This window comes from Bombina bombina, chromosome 6, assembly GCF_027579735.1.
Source record: "Bombina bombina isolate aBomBom1 chromosome 6, aBomBom1.pri, whole genome shotgun sequence".
In the NCBI taxonomy this organism is placed as follows: Eukaryota; Metazoa; Chordata; class Amphibia; order Anura; family Bombinatoridae; genus Bombina; species Bombina bombina.
This window is the reverse complement of record NC_069504.1, coordinates 718,801,359-718,825,635: the sequence shown is the minus strand read 5'-3', so window position 1 is coordinate 718,825,635 and position 24,277 is coordinate 718,801,359. Positions and strand designations below refer to the sequence as shown.

The 24,277-nt window shown below is 38.7% G+C and overlaps 1 protein-coding gene across 4 annotated transcripts in view; it reads right to left on the bottom strand.

The window, feature by feature from the left end:
• LOC128663538 (F-box/LRR-repeat protein 12) overlaps positions 1–24,277 on the bottom strand; it is a 495,942-nt gene that overhangs the window by 358,622 nt on the left and 113,043 nt on the right. For all 4 annotated transcript variants that reach the window (XM_053717912.1, XM_053717913.1, XM_053717914.1 and 1 more), the window contains exon 5: positions 18,173–18,220. In XM_053717912.1, coding sequence (XP_053573887.1) covers positions 18,173–18,220 — 48 coding nt within the window. The remainder of the gene's footprint in view (positions 1–18,172; positions 18,221–24,277) is intronic.

Below are 24,277 nucleotides of genomic sequence, written 5' to 3'. Positions count from 1 at the left end.
GCTAACAAGCCTTTTTTTTCCGGCGCTTACTTTAAACAACGCTGGTATTACAAGTTTTCTGAATGGCTGCGTTAGCCTCAGAAAAGTGAGCGTTGAGCAAATTTAGCTCCACATCTCATTTTAATACCGGCGTTGCTTACGGTAGCGGTAAGCTGGCTAAAACATGCTCATGCACGATTTCCCCATAGGAAACAATGGGGCTGAGATGGCTGAAAAAAAAACCTAACACCTGCAAAAAAGCAGCATCCAGCTTCTAACGCAGCCCCATTGTTTCCTATGGGAAAATAAAAGTTATGTCTGCACCTAACACCCTAACATGAACCCCGAGTCTAACCATCCCTAACCTGAGACATCACACCCCAGGATCCCTCCCCCACAGCTCTCTTCCCTCCCCCATCCCACAATTGTCCCGCCATCTTAAGTACTGGCAGAAAGTCTACCAGTACTAAAATAAAAGGTATATTTAAAAATAAATAAATAATGTATAGCATATTTACATATGCTGCTGTGTAGGATCCCCCCTTAGCCCCCAACCTCCCTGATCCCCCCCAAACAGCTCTCTAACCCTCCCCCTCTACCTTACTGGGAGCCATCTTGGGTACTAGCAGCTGTCTGCCAGTACCCAGTTTAGAAAAAAATGCCTTTTTTTTATATTTTTTTATTTTTTTTTTGGCAGTGTAGCTTCCCCCCCATAGACAAACCACCACCCCCTCCCAGATCCCTTACAATTAACATTGTCTGCTGCCCCCCCCCCTGTCTCCCACTTATCAATCAACTTTTTTCTGTAGTATAGCGGTTCCCACCCGCTCCCTCCCCGTGCACATGCCCGCCCGCCGCTCCCTGTGCACGCTCGCACTCCCGTTTGCGCTCCCGACAACCCCGCCCCCGATCCCGCCCCCTCTCTCTTCAATCTACCCCATATCACTGCTTCCACTAACATCAAAACTCCTTGAAAAAGTAGTTTACAATCGCCTAACCCACTTCCTGTCCACCAACTCCTTGCTTGACCCACTGCAATCCGGTTTCCGCCCAAAACATTCAACTGAGATTGCCCTTATCAAGGTTACAAATGATCTTCTCTCTACAAAAAATATTGGCCACTACTCTATACTCATCTTACTCGACCTCTCAGCTGCCTTCGACACAGTTGACCACCCCTTCCTCTTACAGACCCTTAGCTCTTTTGGCCTCTGTGACACTGCTCTTTCCTGGATTCACTCCTATCTTTCCCACAGGTCTTTTTTTCTGTGTCATTTGCCGGTGACTCCTCCTCTCCTATGCCTCTGTCTGTTGGAGTACCTCAAGGATCTGTTCTGGGTCCTCTACTCTTCTCCATCTATACTTCTTTGCTGGGTAAACTTATCAATAGTTATGGCTTCAAATATCACCTCTATGCTGATGACACCCAGATCTACCTCTCCACCCCTGCTCTCTCTCCCTCTGTCCTTTCTCATGTCAGCGACTGCTTATCTGATATTTCTTCCTGGGTGGCCTCTCACCACCTAAAGATTAACATGTCCAAGACTGAGCCCCTTCTTATCTCCCCCTCAAGTTCTACACCGACTTCTGACTTCTCTATCCCTGTTGACAGCATCACCATTTCCCCATCGCCCCAAGTCACACTTGACTCAAATCTATCCTTCGTCCCCCATATCCAATCGCTTTCTACATCCTGCCGCAACCATCTATGCAATATTTCCAAAATTCGCCCTTTTCTGAGTGCTGACACCACAAAGCAAATAATCCACTCCCTTGTTATCTCCCGACTTGACTACTGCAATAACCTACTCGCTGGCCTTCCTCTTTTCCGCCTCTCCCCCCTTCAATCCATCCTAAATGCCTCCACCAGGCTGATCCACCTTTCCCATCGATCTGCATCTGCTGCACCTCTCTGCGAGTCCCTTCATTGGCTCCCCATTCACAGCAGAATTAAATTCAAAATTCTCACCCTTACATACAAAGCTCTCACCAACGCCACTCCCCTCTACCTATCCTCTCTAATAAACAAGTATACTCCAGCTCGTCCACTAAGATCCAACAATGACCTGTTCCTTGCATCCGCAAGTATCACCTCCTCTCATGCTAGACTGCAGGACTTCTGTCGTGCAGCACCTACCCTCTGGAACACTCTCCCTCGTGCTGTCAGGCTTTGCCCTAATCTGTCTTCCTTTAAATGTTCCCTGAAGACTTTTCTGTTCAGGGAAGCCTACCACCCAATTCAATAATAAATTAACTTTACTTACCTAACATTTCCCTCATCTAACTCTGTATTAACATCTTTCCAAATCTTGCAGTCCTCACCTCCTGTTTTCTCAACCTCCTACCCTTCTAGATTGTAAGTTCCCACGGGAATAGGGCCCTCAATCCCTCCTGTATGTGTTTGTAAATTTTGTCCTGTCTTTTACAAGTCTTGTATTGTTTTATTTAAATGAATTGTATCCATGGACAGCGCTGCGGAATATGTTGGCGCTTCATAAATAAAGTATAATAATAATAACTCATATATGGTGTAACAGTAGTGTACATTTAAAAAAACAACACTTTTTTGACTGTGAAATAATAGCAGTCAGTTTCCTTCACACGTGTGCGTTTCAGTGCCTGCCTGCCAGGGCACAGTGTCACCCCAGTGCAACTCATATCTGGTGTAACAGTAGTGTAGATTTAAAAAAAACAACACTTTTTTGACTGTAATAGATTGAATAGCAGTTAGTTGTCTGCAAGCGTGTGTGTCAGGCCTACAGCGTCTACTCTGCCAACTTCTGCCAGTGCACAGTGCCACTCATATCTGTACCTGATAGGGGACGTAACAGGGATTAAACTGATAAGAATAGAACTACTTAACACACCACTCCTATCTGGTGGCACATTAGATTGCACGCGCAGTGCCCCAAATTTGAAGTAGGAGGACCGACCAAGCATCTTTTTCCATCTCCCGGTTCCTAAAATCGATGCCATATACACGTCCCCTGATAGGGGACGTAGCAGGGATTAAACTGATAAGAATAGAACTACTTAACACACCACTCCTATCTGGTGGCACATTAGATTGCACCCGCAGTGCCCCAAATTTGAAGTAGGAGGACCGACCGACCAAGCATCTTTTTCCATCTCCCAGTTCCTAAAATCGATGCCATACACACGTCCCCTGATAGGGGACGTAACAGGGATTAAACTGATAGGAATAGTACTACTTAACACACCTTATAATAACGCAGAGAGAGGCAATGCAGACAGAGGAGTCTGAAGAAGAGGAGTCAGAGGAGGAAGGTGGCTTTGAGGAGGTGGAAGACCAAACACAGCAGGCGTCCCAGGTGGCTTGTTATCACGTTTCGGGGACCCTTGGTGTTATACGTGGCTGGGTGGAGGAAGAGACCTTCAATGACATCAGTGAGGACAAGGAACGGGACATGGCTAGCTTGGTATCCAACCTTGTGCAAATGGGGAGTTTGCGATTGTGCAAATGGACTGTTTGCGGTTGTTTGCGGTGCGTTAAAGGGACAGTCTAGGCCAAAATAAACTTTCATGATTCAGATAGAGCTGTCATTTTAAACATGATTCAGATAGAGATGTCATTTTAAACAATTTTCCAATTTACTTTTATCACCAATTTTGCTTTGTTCTCTTGGTATTCTTAGTTGAAAGCTTAACCTAGGAGGTTCATATGCTAATTTCTTAGACCTTGAAGTCCACCTCTTTGTCATAAAGTGCTCAGAACACATGCACGCCTCTGACTCTACCTCAGTATGCTGTCATAAAGTGCTCAGAACACATGCACGCCTCTGACTCTACCTAACAGTTTTTCACCACTAGAGGGTGTTAGTTCACGTATTTCATATAGATAACACTGTGCTCGTGCACGAGAAGTTATCTGGGAGCAGGCACTGATTGGCTAGACTGCAAGTCTGTCAAAAGAACTGAAAAAAGGGGCAGTTTGCAGAGGCTTAGATACAAGATAATCACAGAGGTTAAAAGTATATTGGTATAAATGTGTTAGTTATGCAAAACTGGGAAATGGGTAATAAAGGGATTATCTATCTTTTTAAACAATAAAAATTCTGGCGTAGACTGTCCCTTTAAACGGGGAGTTTGGTCTGTCACTGTGAAGCGGGCGTAACCCTTACACTACCTGATCGATACAACATCATACCTGATGTTTTAAAGCACGTTATTCCAAACAATTTAGGAATGTTAGGTGATTTCTGCCCTTTATGGATTAAAACCAGACTCTGCATCAACTATGTAATTTTCCATGGGAGTTTTGCCATGGATCCCCCTCCGGCATGCCACAGTCCGGGTGTTAGTCCCCTTGAAACAACTTTTCCATCACTATTGTGGCCAGAAAGAGTCCCTGTGGGTTTTAAAATTCGCCTGCCTATTGAAGTCTATGGCGGTTCGCCCGGTTCGCCCGTTCGCGAACATTTACGGAAGTTCGCGTTCGACGTTCACGAACCCAAATTTTTATGTTCGCTACATCACTACTTTTGAGCCTTAATCAGTTAGCCTTACTTAGATTAAAAATCCCATGGTTCTCTCTTAATGTTGTCGCTTGTTTTTGTTTGTTTTTTTGTAAACCACATCCTCTGCATCCTTTCTTTTGGATACTCTCCTTTTACTTTAAGTGTGATTTCAGTTTTGCCCTGATCCTATTCTAAAAATACTTTTTTATCATCTACATCTCTTTTTTAGGTCTTTCTTTTCTCATATCTCTAGAGGTACTAGGACTTAAATCATATTTTTCCATATTTCTCAGGGGAGTAAGCCTTATCTTCGTTACTATATTGGAATATTATTTATTAAGAGGCTTCCCTATTCCTTGATGGTTTTCTTTTAAATCATTACTTATTTTTATTAGGATTTTGGGGTATATAATGTCAACCCCCCCCCCCCCTGTAATTCTATTCTGTTCATATCCCCTGATGGGACTTCCTGTATTGTTTGTAACTCCATAATTACCAGATGTTTTTTCTTTGGGCTCAGTTGCTCTCTACATATGTGATACAGTGTTTTCTGTATTTGGTTTGTTTTCTTGTGACAAATAGTCTTATCTATCTAATTTATTTAATTTAACCTTAAAGGGACACTGAAGCCAAATTTTTTTCTTTTGTGATTCAGATAAAGCATGCAATTTTAAGCAACTTTCTAATTTACTCCTATTATTAAATTTTCTTCATTCTCTTGGTATCTTTATTTGAAATGCAAGAATGTAAGTTTAGATGCCGGCCAATTTTTGGTGAACAACCTGGGTTGTTCTTGCTGATTGGTGGATAAATTCACCCACCAATAAACAAGTGCTGTCCATTGGCTGAACCAATAAAATATCTTAGATGCCTTCTTTTTCAAATAAAGATAGCTAGAGAACGAATACAAATTGATAATATGAGTATATTAGAAAGTTGCTTAAAATTACATGCTCTATCTGAATCACAAAAGAAAACATTTGGGTTCAGTGCCCCTTTAAGGAGCTCTTCCTTAGTCAACTCAATAAGATTCTCCAATTCTTTCCTTTTCAAGTTCCTTAAAACTCAGATTGTTAATCTCTATTTCTAAATGATTTAAAAGATCCTTCCTATAATAACTTTTGTCACATTAGACTAAAAGATGTCTATTCTTATATTTTCTATTATCTTCAACTTTAAAAGAACATTCTTTCTTAATTTATGGTCCTTTTAGTAATTACTTTCTAGATATTTCTTTATAAATATATATTATTTCTAGTGTTTCGTCTCTAAGATAATTTTCTCTTCTAATTCTTTCATCGATTTGTGTAATTGTTCTAGATATCTTTCTCTTTAAAAAAAATATACACTCACAGATTTTTCTGGCACACCGTGTATTCGCTGTTTAGTAGGCCTGCTTTGTACCATGCTGGCCTCTAGACTCGAGATCGGTTTCTCGTATGCTATGATATTTTATATGATATTATGATATTACCTTGTGTATACATTGTGTATTTCTGTAATATGTTTTTAGAATAAATATTGTCTTTAATCCACTTTGGAGTTCCAGAGTCTCTAGGGGAGCCGTGGGGCTTTATGCCAATCTGCCTATCAACTAAGAGCTTAGTTATAGCTCAGAAAAGTGTGAGTACTATTCCTCTGTGGTGTGACCACATTCCCTAATAGGCTTCATTAGTTTGTGCTTTTTCTTCTTTCCTGTGAGGTGGGTGAAGATCATCACATCACTACACTATAATCAATCAAGTTTTGGGACACTATTCCAGTCCTTCCTCTTTGGACTCTGTGACATATCCTTATCCTATTTTGTATACAATGTGTTTTTCAATTGCATTTTCATTTTTAATTTACACATAAATACTTACCTTATTTTATATATGGTTTTAAATTTCCACTCTCCAAGTGATATAAAGCAACAGTGCCCATCAACAACCTAGAATTCTTGTCAGAAAAAGAAGAAAAGATAACCATTGATTTAAATCTGGAATGGGTGAAGCAGCAGGAAGCTCTGTAAAGACTGCTGGAGGAAATCCATAAATACTATAATCAAGTCTGCATAGTATTCAGATGAAACTGGGAACAAACATCCTCTCCTTCACATAAAGCAAATATTCCACACCAGAGAGAGGAACATTTATAACAGGGCAGGTGTACCAAAAGCCTTAATCTTTTCCATTAAGGAACAATGAATAAAAAGAAAATGTCCCTCTTGAAAAATACTATCCTAACAAGAAACAGAATTTGATGAAACCTCAGTCTAGAGAGAGCATCAATTTTCTTGTTCTTAGATCTAGGTCGATAGGTGGTCACAAAAATAAAGCAGGTAAAACAAACAATGCCCAACAGGCTTGTCGGGGTAGGAGATGTCTGCCTGCTCAAAGATATTCTAAATTACAGTAATCTATAAAGATGGTCATAGGCTAAACAACACCCTTCAACAAAGGTCTCCATTTTTCTAAAGAATACTTGATGGCCAATAGCTCTATCCCTTCAAATTGGCAAGGACTGGCGCCATTTCAAAATAACAATAACTTTCTTAGAATCCATTTCAATATAATCTGGAGAGAGAATGTAGCCCAAAAGTTTAGCTGAAGAAGCAGGAAATTGTTGCAGGGGCATTACTTAAACCAAAGAGTGTGACCAAATATTCAACAAGTGCCCATAATGGGTGCAAAAAGCTGTCTTCTTCCTTGATATGCACTAAGTTATTTGCAATTATCTTAAATCAATCTTCATAAAAACCCAAGCCCCCTTAATAATATCCAACATTTCAGGAATAAGTGGCAAAGGGTATCTATTATGGATTGTAATGCTAGTAACTCAGGAGCCGATAAAGATAAAATACTTCTAAAAGGAAACAAATCAATCAGGCAAGCATAAAGACAACAAGGAGGAAATTGATCAATCAGTCAATCATAAGGAAAATTAGGAGGAAGTTGGTCAGCTCATTTCTTTTCAAAAACAGCAGAAAAATATTTATAAGATTCATTAATAAATATCTCCTTATCTTTACAAATTCCCAAAAGTGTAGCAGATGAAAAAACAGGAATCTTTACAAAAAGCAGAGGCAAAGGTAATGCTTACAACCTCCCATGAATGTGCAACCTTAACCATGGTAACTCTAAAGTAAGCAGAAACCCGGGATACAACAACAGCAAACTGTAACATCTTATGGCCAGAGCCTAAAGATACAGATACTGAAAATGTCTCCTGAGTGACAGGGCCACAGTTTATAAGGCTGCCATATGCAACAAATAGCTTAATATGAGAAACATTTGCTTGTAGAGATATGTTGCCATAGAAGAGTCCATAAAACATCTACTGGTGCCAGAATCAATAATTGCATTAATTCTGATCCTCTGTGTTGACCACTGAAATAAAAGAGGAACAGATAATTAGGCTGATACAGGAACAACTGAGGTATTAAGAAACACAGCTGTAGGAACTTGCCTTCCTTAGATAATCTATTAGGCCTCACTGGACAATTAGGAAGAAAAATGGCCACCCTTGCCACAATAAAAGCACAAATTGAAGTCCCTGTGTTTAGCTTGTTCAGAAGCAGGAATCGTCCCTTTAATGGCTCCAATCTGCATTGGCTCTTCTGAAGGCAGCAATTCAACTGCAGATAAGAAGAAAGGTATAAGTTGGAAACACTTGAGATGAACCAGACGTTTTCAGGAGCAAGCCTTCTTGATGTCTCTCCTAAAAACTTCTATCAATTGGAATAATAAATAAGACCATAGTTTGGGTGGACCTATACAAGTGAGTTTATCCTTAAGCTACTCAGAGAGACCAATATGAAATTGATTTAAGAGAGCTGGAGCATTCCATTTGGTTTCACTGGAAATGTAATGAAAATCACAAACATAGTCCTCCACAGGTATTCTACTTTGCTGTAGAGCCCTTAAAGCACACTGAGAAAAAGAAATCCAATATGGATCATTATACAGGATACAAACAGCACTTTACTCTATATTTGAATAAGGTTATGGGCCCATATCAGTGGCTCACCAGTCAGTAAGGCTATAGCTGTACAAACTTTGGCAACATTTATAGCATAACTTACAAGCCTTTCAGAAAACAGAATTTGACAACCTGTAATAAAGGTGCAAAATGGTTGTCTATGACCACTAAAATTTTCAGGTAATGGTATATTTGGTGCAGAATAAATCAAATGTCCCATATTCCCAACGCCAAGGGCTCCATGTACTAAGCAGTCAGCGAGCTACCCGCAACAAATCTCGCGTCAAAACTCGCAAACTGATATGTACAAAATCGTCAACTATGTTCAAACTCGCATCTTTAAAATGGCTAGCGTACTTATCCGCCAAACCTCGCTACCTCTCCATTTTTCACTGTAATTAGACACATTTGACCACCAACTCGCCAAAATCGAATGTACTAAAAAATCTATTTGTCCGCTCGCGACAATTTCCGCTCCCACCTCGTTATTTTTGCCTCGCCACCTTTTAGGTGGCGGGCAAGGTACAAAACAATAGGAAAGTCACTCTAGACGCCAGTCTAGACATATATAAAAGGCAGTAATATCAGCATTGTACTTACAGCATAACTGGCGTCTAATTTGTCTCTCATTTCCATGTACATAAATTGCGCCCAATTTGTCGACTGTAATTAAAGAGTAATCTATATTTTAAATTTGTATATCTTCTATTAGGAGATTGAGGCTACTCATGTACAGAATGTCTGTTGACTCCCTATAACAAACCACAGACCAGTCAAGTACGTTTCAATGAAGCTCACCGAACTACCAGGGGGATAATTGCTGATGCGAAAAGTGAAGATTCTTGGATTTTGAAGTGGTTTCAGATCAAGATGAATCCATATCCAAATTGTAAATAAATATTACAAAAATAACGCTCTGTAATCACACTTCAAAAATTTTTGAACAATAATAAAGTTGTTTAGATAAGTTGAACTTTTATAGGAGCAAAATTCTATTCCCGCGACTACTATGATGTTCGTGACACCTTGCATGTCACGTGTTAATAATTGGCCAGACAATTCAACTGAAAATTAAGTACATCAGCTTAGCTGAGGCGAGCGAGGCGTCAAATTTATCAATATTCCGCCACTGCTCGCGGCGGGCTAGATGTGTCTATTTATTGGGGGATTATTAGTACATAGCGACAGCGGACACAATTTCGCCCGCGGCGAGTAACGGCGAGTTTATCTGCGTCTACAATGACGGATGAATTGAAGGCTTAGTACATGGAGCCCCAAGAGTAGATAATAAACAGACTCCCTCAGCAAGAAGTTAAGGCTGTAGCAACAAGAGTGCTAGAAATTCCTGTAGCAGACTGTGGCTGGGCCTCTACATTTTCCACATGCTGTAGCAGGTTCAGTTGAGATTTGCTGAGAAAGGGTACAGGTAACATTTGCCATCTTCGCTAGATCCATAGTGGCTTGGTTATTATATAAGGTAAAGTAGTGATTATCTTTATTATTGACTGAATCCACGTGTGCAGGAGATGATTTCAGCAGCTGGAACAGAAGCTGGGTAAATGTAGAGTACTGAATATGTTCAAAACCAAATATTTATTTCCATGTTTCCAATATCTGGAATAAAATTGCAAAGATTGGAATCAACCCCAGTATTAGACTTAAATTCATTAACATTCACCTAGATTACGAGTTTTGCATTGCGGCTTTTAACGCTGAAAAAAAGCAAATTTCAGTGTAAAAGCAGTAACGTAGCTATTGCGAGTCATGTCGGTATAGCTATACCGAAAGCATTTTAGCCTGTAACACAACGTCCATCCCGCACTCAAAAAAAATGACGTTTTTGCGTGGGATTTTCATAGCGCCGGTATTACAGGTTGTGCGTTGAGGCTTAAATGCTTGCATTACAGCCTATACCGACAGGATCCATACCGCCATCTGAAAGCAGTAGTTATGAGTTTTGCGCCACAAAAATGTTTTACAAAACTCCTAACTAACACCCATAAACTACCTATTAACCCCTAAACCGCCCGCCCTCCCGCAGCGCAAATACTATATTAAGGCTATTAACCCTTAATCTGCCGCCCACCCACATCACGACTATTAAATAAATGTATTAACCCCTAATCTGCCGCTCCCGACATCGCCGACACTAATAAAAATTATTAACCCCTATTCCACCGCTCCCCGACATCACCACCAATATAGGAAAGCTATTAACCCCTATTCCACCTCTCCCCAAAATCGCCGCCACTAAATAAATCTATTAACCCCTAAACCTCCGGCCTCCCACATCTCCACAACTAAATAAACCTATTAACCCCTAAACCTTCGGCCTCCCACATCTCCACAACTAAATAAACATATTAACCCCTAAACTGCCGACCCCTCACAACGCAAAACACTAAATTAAACTATTAACCCCTAAACTTAACACCCCCCTAACTTTAAATTAAAATTACAATATAACTATATTTAAATAAATAAAAACTTACCTGTGAAATAAAAATAAACCTAACATAAACACTAAATTATGAAAAATTAAAAACACTAAGCTTACAAAAAATAATAAATTAAATTATATATAAAAAAAAAATTACACCTAATCTAATAGCCCTTTGTATGGGCATTGCCCTTAAAAGAGCATTCAGTACTTTTTCATTGCCCTTAAAACGACATTTAGCTCTTTTCAAAAGCCCAAACTTTAATCTAAACCCTCCCCCAAAAAATAAAAATATACCTAACACTAACCCCAGAATATCTACTCACGGTTGCTGAAGTCCGGACATCTAGGAGGCGGGAAGCCTTCATCCAGGCGGCAAATATCTTCATCCATCGCAGGGGTGTATTCTATCTTCATCCCGGCAGCGCGGAGTGGAGCGGAGAAGACATCCAGCGCGGAGCGTCCTCTTCATATGGTCCCCACCATACACTGAAGCTTCAATGAAAGGTAGCCATTTCAAAATGGCGTACCTTGCATTACTATTGGCTGATTTGATTCTTCAAATTCAAATCAGCCAATAGGATGAGAATTTCTAAAATCATATTGGCTGTTTAAAGCAGCCAATAGGATGAGAGCTACTGAAATCCTATTGGATGATTTGAACAGTCAATAGGATTTCAGTAGCTCTCATCCTATTGGCTGTTTTGAACAGCCAATAGGATTTTAGAAGCTCTCATCCTATTGGCTAAGTTGAATTTGAAGAATCAAATCAGCCAATAGGAATGCAAGGTACGCCATTTTGAAACGGCTACCTTGCATTGAAGCTTCAGTGTACGGTGGGGACCGTATGAAAAGGACGCTCCGTGCTGGATGTCTTTGCCGCTCCTCACCACCGGGATGAAGATAGAAGATGCCCCCGCGATGGATGAAGATGTCGCCGCCTGGATGAAGACTTCTCGCCACCTGGATGTCCGGACTTCAGCAACTGTGAGTAAATATCCTGCGTTAGGTATTAGGTATTTTTTATTTTTTGGGGTGTTTTTTTTTCAGATTAGGGTTTGGGCTTTTGAAAAAGAGCTAAATGCCCTTTTAAGGGCAATGAAAAAGAGCTTAATGCCCATACAAATGCCCCTTTAGGGGCAATGGGTAGCTTAAGTTTTTTTTAGAGGTAGGTTTTTTTATTTTGTGGGGTTGGTTGGGTGGTGGGTTTTACTGTTGGGGGACTTTGTATTTTTTTGCAGGTAAAAGGGCTGTTTAACTTTGGGCAATGCACTACAAAAGACCCTTTTAAGGGCTATTGGTAGTTTACTGTAGGCTAGGGGGTGTTTTTATTTTGGGGGGCTTTTTTTATTTTTATAGGGCTATTAGAGTAGATGTAATTTATTTTATTTTTGATAATTTCGCTTATTATTTTTTGTTTTTCGTAATTTAGTGTTTATTATTTTTTGTAATTTTCGATTTTTTAAATTTTTTAGTGTTAGGTTTTTTTTAAATTTGTAATTTAGTATTTTTAATTGGTAGTATTTTTTATTTTATTGGAATAGTAAGGTTAAGTTAATTTATAGTTTAATGTTAGGTTTATTTTTATTTCACAGGTAAGTTTTTATTTATTTAAATATAGTTATATTGTAATTTTAATTTCAAGTTAGAGGGGTGTTAGGTTTAGGGGTTAATAGTTTAATTTAGTGTTTTGCTTTGTGGGGGTCCGGCTGTTTAGGGAATTAATAGGTTTATTTAGTGGCGGAGATGTGGGGGCCATGAGGTTTAGGGGTTAATTGGTTTATTAAGTTGCGGAGATGTGGGAGGCCAGAGGTGTAGGGGTTAATAACTTTATTAAAGTGTCGGCGATGTTGGGGAGCGGCGGAATAGGGGTTAATAACTTTATTATAGTGGCGGTGATGTCGGTGAGTGGCAGAATAGGGGTTAATAACTTTATTAAAGTGGTGGCGATGTCAGGGAGCGGCGGATTAGGTGGTTAATAACTTTTATTAATGTCGGCAATGTCTGGGGCGGCAGATTAGGGGTTAATAACTTTATTTAGGTGTCGGCGATGTCGGGGCGGTGGATTAGGGGTGTTTAGACTTGGGGTTTATGTTAGGGTGTTAGTTTTAAACATAACTTTTTTCCCCATAGACATTAATGGGGTTGCGTTACAGAGATTTTTCATTCCGCACTTCAGGTGTTTTTTTCTAACACGCTCTCCCCATTGATGTCTAAGGGGAAAAGCGTGCAGGAGCATGTCAAAGCAGCCCTTGGATTGTGTGCAGTATGGAGCTTAACTCCACCATATCGCATGCACAAGGAGGGTTTTCAGTAACTCGCAATGGCAGCGCTATGGAGGGTGAAATAACGCAATTTTTTGGTGTTAGTTTCGCACCCTGTTTAGCCCAAAACTCGTAATCTAGGTGATAGTGATCACAATCTTTCTGAGTCAAACACAGCCAAGATTCATAACTGCCACAAGTTGGTGTTAATGGAGTGTTAAATAATCTAAATGTCATTTGTGTATGGGTATTGTGGGTATACTGGGTATTTTTATCAATATAAATATTTTTAAAATTATTTTCTTCTATAATTATGGAAAACAAAGTGGGAAATTAATTTACATAAAAAGAAAGTCGTAGCAACTGATCTAATTTTCTATAGCTGGCTTTTAACAGGTCTCATACTTTAAATCATGAAACCAGTAAGTTACAATGTTAAAATAACCTCACTGTACTGAAAAAGGTCTGTCATTCCAAATTTCTAGTAGTATAAAAAATGTTAACACAAGTTTCCAGATTATATAAATTTCAATTTTTCAAAACATGATTTTTGGGACTTGTGTTTACAGTAAAAAATCTGTGCAACTGATCTTGGTCCCCAATAAACAAGGCGCATGGCAAACTGTAAAATCCCAATCACAAATAAATGATTGCTGATAGAAACTGCTTAAAAAGATCAAATTACTGTACTTACAATGACCTAGATTTGGAGTTTGGCGTTAGCCGTGAAAACCAGCGTTAGAGGCTCCTAACGCTGGTTTTAGGCTACCGCCGGTATTTGGAGTCACTCAAAATAGGGTCTAACGCTCACTTTTCAGCCGCGACTTTTCCATACCACAGATCCCCTTACGTAAATTGCGTATCCTATCTTTTCAATGGGATCTTTCTAACTCCGGTATTTCGAGTCGTTTCTGAAGTGAGCGTTAGACATCTAACGACAAAACTCCAGCCACAAGAAAAAAGTCAGTAGTTAAGAGCTTTCTGGGCTAACGCCGGTTTATAAAGCTCTTAACTACTGTACTCTAAAGTACACTAACACCCATAAACTACCTATGTACCCCTAAACCGAGACCCCCCCACATCGCCGACACTCGAATAATTTTTTTTAACCCCTAATCTGCCGACCGCCACCTACGTTATCCTTATGTACCCCTAATCTGCTGCCCCTAACACCGCCGACCCCTGTATTATATTTATTAACCCCTAATCTGCCCCCCTCAACGTCGCCTCCACCTGCCTACACTTATTAACCCCTAATCTGCCGACCGCAAAGCGCCGCCACCTACGTTATCCTTATGTACCCCTAATCTGCTGCCCCTAACACCGCCGACCCCTATATTATATTTATGAACCCCTAATCTGCCCCCCTCAACGTCGCCTCCACCTGCCTACACTTATTAACCCCTAATCCGACCTGAGCGCTACTATAATAAAGTTATTAACCCCTAATCCGCATAATTAACCCTATAATAAATAGTATTAACCCCTAATCTGCCCTCCCTAACATCGCCGACACCTAACTTCAATTATTAACCCCTAATCTGCCGACCGGAGCTCACCGCTATTCTAATAAATGTATTAACCCCTAAAGCTAAGTCTAACCCTAACACTAACACCCCCCTAAGTTAAATATAATTTAAATCTAACGAAATTAATTATCTCTTATTAAATAAATTATTCCTATTTAAAGCTAAATACTTACCTGTAAAATCAATATAAATTATAATTATATTATAGCTATTTTAGGATTAATATTTATTTTACAGGTAACTTTGTATTTATTTTAACCAGGTACAATAGCTATTAAATAGTTAAGAACTATTTAATAGCTAAAATAGTTAAAATAATTACAAATTTACCTGTAAAAGAAATCCTAACCTAAGTTACAATTAAACCTAATACTATACTATCAATAAATTAATTAAATAAACTACCTACAATTACCTACAATTAACCTAACACTACACTATCAATAAATTAATTAAATACAATTCCTACAAATAAATACAATTAAATAAACTTGCTAAAGTACAAAAAAAAAAAAGAACTAAGTTACAAAAAATAAAAAAATATTTACAAACATAAGAAAAATATTACAACAATTTTAAACTAATTACACCTACTCTAAGCCCCCTAATAAAATAACAAAGCCCCCCAAAATAAAAAAATGCCCTACCCTATTCTAAATAACTAAAGTTCAAAGCTCTTTTACCTTACCAGCCCTGAACAGGGCCCTTTGCGGGGCATGCCCCAAGAAGTTCAGCTCTTTTGCCTGTAAAAGAAAAAATACAATACCCAAGCCCCCCAACATTACAACCCACCACCCACATACCCCTAATCTAACCCAAACCCCCCTTAAATAAACCTAACACTAAGCCCCTGAAGATCTTCCTACCTTATCTTCACCTCACCGGGTTCAACGATCTGTCCAGAAGAGCTCCTCCGATGTCCTGATCCAAGCCCAAGCGGGGGGCTGAAGAGGTCCATGATCCGGATGAAGTCTTCATCCAAGCGGGAGCTGAAGAGGTCAATGATCCGGATGAAGTCTTCTATCAACGGCATCTTCAATCTTCTTTCTTCCGCATCCATCTTGCAGACCTCCGACGCGGAACATCCTGCTGGCCCGACGGACTAACGACGAATAACGGTTCCTTTAAGGGACGTCATCCAAGATGGCGTCCCTCCAATTCCGATTGGCTGATAGGATTCTATCAGCCAATCGGAATTAAGGTAGGAATATTCTGATTGGCTGATGGAATCAGCCAATCAGAATCAAATTCAATCCGATTGGCTGATCCAATCAGCCAATCAGATTGAGCTCGCATTCTATTGGCTGATCGGAACAGCCAATAGATTGCGAGCTCAATCTGATTGGCTGATTGAATCAGCCAATCAGATTGAACTTGAATCTGATTGGCTGATTCCATCAGCCAATCAGAATATTCCTACCTTAATTCTGATTGGCTGATAGAATCCTATCAGCCAATCGGAATTTGAGGGACGCCATCTTGGATGACGTCCCTTAAAGGAACCGTCATTCGTCGTTAGTCCGTCGGGCCAGCAGGATGTTCCGCGTCGGAGGTCTGCAAGATGGATCCGGAAGAAAGAAGATTGAAGATACCGTTGATAGAAGACTTCATCCGGATCATGGACCTCTTCAGCTCCCGCTTGGATGAAGACTTCATCCGGATCATGGACCTCTTCAGCCCCCCGCTTGGGCTTGGATCAGGACATCGGAGGAGCTCTTCTGGACAGATCGTTGAACCCGGTGAGGTGAAGATAAGGTAGGAAGATCTTCAGGGGCTTAGTGTTAGGTTTATTTAAGGGGGGTTTGGGTTAGATTAGGGGTATGTGGGTGGTGGGTTGTAATGTTGGGGGGCTTGGGTATTGTATTTTTTCTTTTACAGGCAAAAGAGCTGAACTTCTTGGGGCATGCCCCGCAAAGGGCCCTGTTCAGGGCTGGTAAGGTAAAAGAGCTTTGAACTTTAGTTATTTAGAATAGGGTAGGGCATTTTTTTATTTTGGGGGGCTTTGTTATTTTATTAGGGGGCTTAGAGTAGGTGTAATTAGTTTAAAATTGTTGTAATATTTTTCTTATGTTTGTAAATATTGTTTTATTTTTTGTAACTTAGTTCTTTTTTTTTTTGTACTTTAGAAAGTTTATTTAATTGTATTTATTTGTAGGAATTGTATTTAATTAATTTATTGATAGTGTAGTGTTAGGTTAATTGTAGGTAATTGTAGGTAGTTTATTTAATTAATTTATTGATAGCATAGTGTTAGGTTTAATTGTAACTTAGGTTAGGATTTCTTTTACAGGTAAATTTGTAATTATTTTAACTATTTTAGCTATTGTACCTGGTTAAAATAAATACAAAGTTACCTGTAAAATAAATATTAATCCTAAAATAGCTATAATATAATTATAATTTATATTGTAGCTATATTAGGATTTATTTTACAGGTAAGTATTTAGCTTTAAATAGGAATAATTTATTTAATAAGAGATAATTAATTTCGTTAGATTTAAATTATATTTAATTTAGGGGGTGTTAGTGTTAGGGTTAGACTTAGCTTTAGGGGTTAATACATTTATTAGAATAGCGGCGAGATTGGGTCGGCAGATTAGGGGTTAATAATTGAAGTTAGGTGTCGGCGATGTTAGGGAGGGCAGATTAGGGGTTAATACTATTTATTATAGGGTTAGTGAGGCGGATTAGGGGTTAATAACTTTATTATAGTAGCGGTGCTGTCCGGTCGGCAGATTAGGGGTTAATAAGTGTAGGCAGGTGGAGGCGACGTTGTGGGGGGCAGATTAGGGGTTAATAAATATAATATAGGGGTCGGCGATGTTAGGGCAGCAGATTAGGGGTACATAGGGATAATGTAAGTAGCGGCGGTTTATGGAGCGGCAGATTAGGGGTTAATAATAATATGCAGGGATCAGCGATAGCTGGGGTGGCAGATTAGGGGTTAATAAGTGTAAGGTTAGGGGTGTTTAGACTCTGGGTACATGTTAGGGTGTTAGGTGCAGACGTAGAAGTGTTTCCCCATAGCAAACAATGGGGCTGCGTTAAGAGCTGAACGCGGCTTTTTTGCAGGTGTTAGGTTTTTTTTCAGCTCAAACAGCCCCATTGTTTCCTATGGGGGAATCGTGCACGAGCACGTTTTTGAGGCTGGCCGCTTGCGTAAGCAACTCTGGTATCGAGAGTTGAAGCAGCGTTAAAAATGCTCTACGCTCCTTTTTTGGAGCCTAACGCAGCCTTTTTGTGGACTCTCAATACCAGAGTTATTTTTATGGTGCGGCCAGAAAAAAGCCGGCGTTAGTTTTTCGGGTCATTCTAAGGAGCAGCTTGGCTGCGAGTCCCATATTTGAAGTATGTTTTTTTGACCAGTTGGTCTCATTTCAAATCGGAGCAATACATGTTTACAAATTAATACCAGAAACATCAATGCACAATACAGTTTGCTTTATATTCACTCATTTTAAATTTTAACATTATTGAACATTATCACAATATTGTAGTGGGTACCAGTTTTTTTTATCTTACTCTTTGTAGAAGTTTCCAACTTTCTCAGTTTTGAAGCAATTTCAGAAGCTAAAAGAAAAACAAAAAGTGACATATTTAGACACATTATGATCCATATCAATTTATGTAGGATTACTTTGTATGTAAAAAAATGTGTAGTCTATTAGAATCTGAACTGAGAAACTACCATACATTCTGACACAGAAGGCATATCTTTTCACTAATACTTAAGAGGACACTGAACCCAAATTGTATCTTTCGTGATTCAGATAGAGCATGCAATTTAAAGAAACTTTCTAATTTACTCCTATTATAATTTTTTCTTCATTCTCTTGCTATCTTTATTTGAAAAAGAAGGCATTTAAGCTAAGGAGTCAACCAATTTTTGGTTCAGACCCTGGACAGCACTTGTTTATTGGTGGGTGAATTTATCCACCAATCAGCAAGAAAAACCCAGGTTGTTCACCAAAAATAGGCTGGCATCTAAACTTAAATTCTTGCTTTTCAAATAAAGATAGCAAGACCATAAAGAACATTTAATAATAGGAGTAAATTAGAAAGTTGCTTAAAATTGCATCTGAATCACGAAAGAAAAAAAAAAATTGGATTCAGTGTCCCTTTAAAATTGCATGCTCTCTCTGAATCACAAAAGAGAAAAATTGGGTTCAGTGTCCCTTTAATTGCACTTAGTCTGAGAAAAATCCATTGCTATAGGGAAAAGAGAATGAATGGCAAAAATGTGAGTCTCGTAACTTTGGTACTTTTCATTTAACACGTAATGGGCATAATTGATAAACGCCCGTTAGGCTGCAGATGGGGTTCGTTGTTTAGGCAATATCATGTTTAAAATTAAATGCTCATTTCACCTATTTTTGTGGCGAATGGGCAGCGGTCACTATACGTCCACTACATGCTTGTACAGCGCTGCCCCCTGGTCTTGCACAGCGTTACAATCCTCCAAACTTATATTGTAGTAAACAGGCCCACACGAGCATGCCTGCCTCGCAAGGGCTCCTTATCTCATAGTTAAGTCTCACTATTTTAAAGCTTATGTTAAGTGCTTATGGCATGACACTTACATTTTTTCTTTCATGATTCAGATAAAGAATACAATATTAAAAAAAGTTTATTATTATTATCGAATTTGCTTCATTCTTGTGTTGTTCTTTGTTGAAGAGATATCTAGATAGGTAGCATGCATGTGTCGGAAGCACTACATGACAGGAAATAGTGCTGCCACCTAGTGCTCGTGCATATAATTGTTGCAAAACTGCTGCCATTTAGTGCTGTAGACACTTGCACACGTCTGAGCTTACCGCCCTGCTTTTCAAAAAAGGATAACAAGAAAACAAAGAAAATGTGATAATAGAAGTAAATTAGAAAGTTGAAAATGTTGGGGTTTTAGTCTCTTTAAGTGGACTGTTTTATATAGGAAGTTTTTTTTAATGTTTTTTATTTTGTTTTTCTGCTGGTATATTTCAAATAGGAAACTGTTCTATGCAGCAAGAAGTAAACGGTTAAAAGATATTTGCAGTTCCAGTGAATATAAAAGAGAGTGACTCTCACAAGCTGTGATGAGGCTGGGTACAAATTGTGACAAATGCTTCAGTTTTCTGAGTTGCGATGTTGAAGCAAGTTTTTACAGTGAGATATTAATTTCATGAATGTGTTTTATTGAATCTAGGCCATTGACTGTAACTACATCTAGAATTTGTAAAAAGGGCTCCTTGTCATTCACAGAAACAGGACAATATAGTCAGTGTTCTGTCTATTATATGCTTATTATGTTCATGTTGATGACATCTGGTGGTTTCATGTTGCAATTACAGCTTGGTTCCTCTCAAGAATAAAACAGGAAGTGTTAATAAAGTTTGTTAATACAAAGTTACTTTCAGTTTCTCAGCAGCCATCTTAGCTTCAAGAAGCATGGAAATCAGCTCTTAAACATTTGCCTCTAAACATACATATGCCTGTAAGTTATTGTTTGCTAAGAGTTCATTGTACATTTGAATTGCATTGCTATTTGCTGTAAGGATTAAATGTAAGCTCTCTGTGTTAGAAACATGTATTATTGTATGTATTGCAAGCACCATGTGTAACTACATATTGTAATTTCAACTTTTCTTATTGTATTGCAGTTTTACAAAAATAACTATTCAGAAGTAAAATCAGTTTGGAATAAACACAAAGCTATTTCTGTCTGGTTTGTTAACTAGCTGACTAGTTATCAGTTAATGAGGACAGTACAGTCAGCATTAAAAGCCATTAGATTAGGCAATACAAAAACGTAAGTAAGAACATGCATTTTTTTCTATTGGACTTTCTTTTCTTCTTCATTCACACTTAAACTAACATTGTTAGAATGAATCAGCTTTCTTGTCTTGGTTTGCAAAAAATTACCTTGTTCCAAAAGCAAATGCAGTATTTCCATCTTATAATCATAAACCCACAGTTATTTTAATATACTTTTTACCTCTGTGATTACCTTGTATTTAAGCATCTTCTGACAGCCCCCTGATCACATGACTTTTTATTTATTATCTATTGACTTGCATTTAGTACTGTGCTACCTCTTAAATAACTCCACAGGCTTGAACTTAATGTTATCTATATGGCTCACATGAACTAGCAGTCTCCTGTTGTTAAAAGCTAATAAAGAAAAGCATGTGATAAGAGGCTGCTTATAGTGGCTTAGAAACAGGCAGAAATGTAGAGGTTTAAATGCTATAAAGTATATTAATTTAACAAAGTTGAATGAAGAATACAGGTATTATCTATCTTTTAAAACTATAACAATTTTAGTATAGACTGTCCCTTTAAGCACTAACTAAATGCTAGACAGAAACGATCCAGACATTGGGTCCGATTTATTATGATGCGGGCGGACATGATTCGTTGTAGTAAAATGCTTGTGCAATGCCGCCCCCTGCAAATTCACGGCCATTCGGCCGCTAGCAGGGGGATGTCAATCATCCGGATTGTATCTGATCAGGATGATTGATGTCCGCCGCCTCAGAGGTGACGGAGGAGTTGAGGAGCAGCGGTCTTAAGAACGCTGCTTCTTAACGTATGTTTCAGCAGAATCTGAAACTACGGGGGGTAGATTGCTGCATCGGCTGCTTGTTAAATCTACCCCGTATTCTCAAAATTATGAAGTCAATTCCAATATTGTTGATTGTGCTTTTTGGCTACTGACATGCATTTTCTGATAATGGAATGATCACAGTGTAAACAATAACAACATTTCAGTGTTTGAAAAAACTTTGGTGATCACAAATCCATTTTCTCTATACTTTTCAACAGGTTTCAGAACGATTTTGCACTTATCAAATTCCAAATTGAGTTGATATAGGGCAAAGCTAACCTTTTTAAAATATTTACAAGTATCTCAAGAAGATATGGAATAATTATTTAATGTTGTGCATGTGTAACCCACTCTGAAATGATCAGAAATACCATTTTAGAATTATATATAAATATTTGGTCTAGATTCACTAAACATGTATTTATCATTACTGTATATCCCATTGGTAGACATTTGTACATGTATTTGTATTCAATGAGACACATACACGTGATACATTTTACAGCAAACAATATCTGCAGGAAACCAAAATCACAACCACAACATCTAGAAATGTATTTTTTAAATTGTTTATTTTTATTTCATAATCACATTTTGGTGATTCTAGGTTAAAGTAATTTTGTAAAAAAATGAGATTTACAAGACAAATATGGAGTTCTGATTATTTTTTTGTCAAGGAAGATGCCAACTAAATAATGACAACAGCATGCAGTGGCTAAAAGGAAGGGCCCTGAACTGCCTAAACAATCATTTAAAGGTTATTTGGTGGATTGGTGACTTCCGGAAAGGTCTCATTAGTCTCAAAGTCTGTAGAAAGATGTGAATAATCAGTAATAAGGTCAAAATGTCCTAAAATGGAACAGACTATGGACAGACAAACTCAAACACAAACTTGCACATACACCCAAGGAAACACCCACAGATACAATATAAATCATGAGTCTTCTAGTAGGAACTAGGGTTTCATCATCAAACGTGTAATAGGGCCTGTTGCGGGGAAAGAAATATATCAATATTCATGGATTGTAATAGCACTCTGATGTCCTGCCAAAGCGGTACCAACCTTGGACAAGACCACCAAATATGCAGATCTGAACCTTGCTGCCCGCAGGTCCTCCAGCACTGTGAAGAGCCATTATTAAAGGGACAGTCAACACCAGCATTTTTGTTGTTTAAAAAGATAGATAATCCCTTTATTACCCATTCCCCAGTTTTGCATAACCAACACAGTTATATTAATACACTTTTTACTGCTGTGACTATCTTGTATCTAAGCATCTCCTGACCGCCCCTAATCACATGACTTTTAGTTATTATCTATTGACTTGCATTTTAGCCAATTAGTGCAGTGTCTGCCACAACCCACAGGCGAGATCACAATGCTATCTATATGGTTTACCTGAACTACTCTCTCCTGTTGTACAAATACAAAAGCATGTGATTAGAGGCAGCCTTCAAGGGCTTAGAAATTATCATATGAGCCTTCCTAGGTTTGCTCTCAAATAGAATACCAAGAGAACAAAGCAAAATTGTTGATAAAAGTAAATTGGAAAGTTGTTTAAAATTACATGCCCTATTTGAAAAATAAAAGTTTTTTTTGGCCTTGACTGTCCCTTTAAGCATACTAGCTATCCTCATGGGTACTATATGCCATTTCAATAGCACCTTCATGTATACTTCCATATGTGTCACACAATGTAGGGTTTTTTTCATTAGGGATATTGCCTTACTAAGACTTTGTTCTGATATTACAATGTTAAGTTCACTAACCCAGGCCTTTATCTGCCACGGGAGCCTCTGAGAGTGATCTTTTAAAAGAGTATCATAATGAAACACATCTTGCTCCTGTTCTTTACCCATCTCTCCTCCCATTTAGTAACATCTCTTATGTCTTTTTTTTGGGAAGTCACATGATTTAATTAGGCTCTAAATCCTAAAACACTCAAAACTTAACCACAGGGGGCTCTCGCCTAAATTAGTAGTTGAAATAGGAGCACTGCTTAGAGTCCCATTCAAATACAAATCTGAGACTTTGATTTTACCCAGAATTCTCCAGTGCACCATATGAATGCTCTGGAGGTCCCATAAAAGGGCTCTCAATGCATGAATAGGTGATGGATGTGGTGATAAGTAAGTGCTCAATATCTGATATTAGATTATCAAAATTAAGTTTCAGAGTAGTTTCTATATCTGCGCTCAGCTGGACCCCCAGATGTTTTAGGTGGTTAGTGGACCACTGAAATTTAAATTGTTATTGTAGTTCTGTGAGTTGGGCTTGCGGAATATTGATTGCATATGCTTCAGTTTTAGACACATTGGTCTTGTAGTAGCTAAGTTTACGGAACTGATCTATTTGTAATGATATAGCTGTACCTTTAATCTATGACTCCTCCTATTACATTGCTTCCTATTTAAGGATCATCATTCCACTAAGCCTTTGCTTGAATATTGGCATACATCAGTGTTAACCTCTAGCTGTTGCTGTTTACCTTAGTTTGAGCCTAATACTTTCCTTCTGGACTTTCCACCACCACACTGCCTTCTCTCCCTTCAACACTGCAAGAATTTACTTGATTTTAGTTTCCTCATTCTGATCCGCTTTCTACCTGTGGCTTGTTAACTGCTGTTTTCCTCTAAATGGATTCTAATCAGATCTTCCACGGACCCTGTTCATCACCATCTGACGTCAGCAGCCTCGCTTTCACCTCAGCTTCAATTCTGCACAGCCACAGCTGCAGCCTTCCTGGTCACTTGCGATCTCATAACAGCCTGCATACTTCCAAGGGTTACCGCAAGTATTCTCCTATCAGAGCTCTGGATATATACTTACCTGCCTGTTCGTTTCTGAAACAGATGCCTCAAATATATCAGTGACTGTTTGTTCTGTTACCATATCTCATATAATTATTATCCTCAGTATATCTCTTGCCAAAACTTTTACTCTCCTCTTTGACAAACACAATTGTTTCAGTTACATCATTACTAAACAAAAACCTAAGTTACCTAAATCCACTTCACATTTCTCTGACTCTCAGATTTAA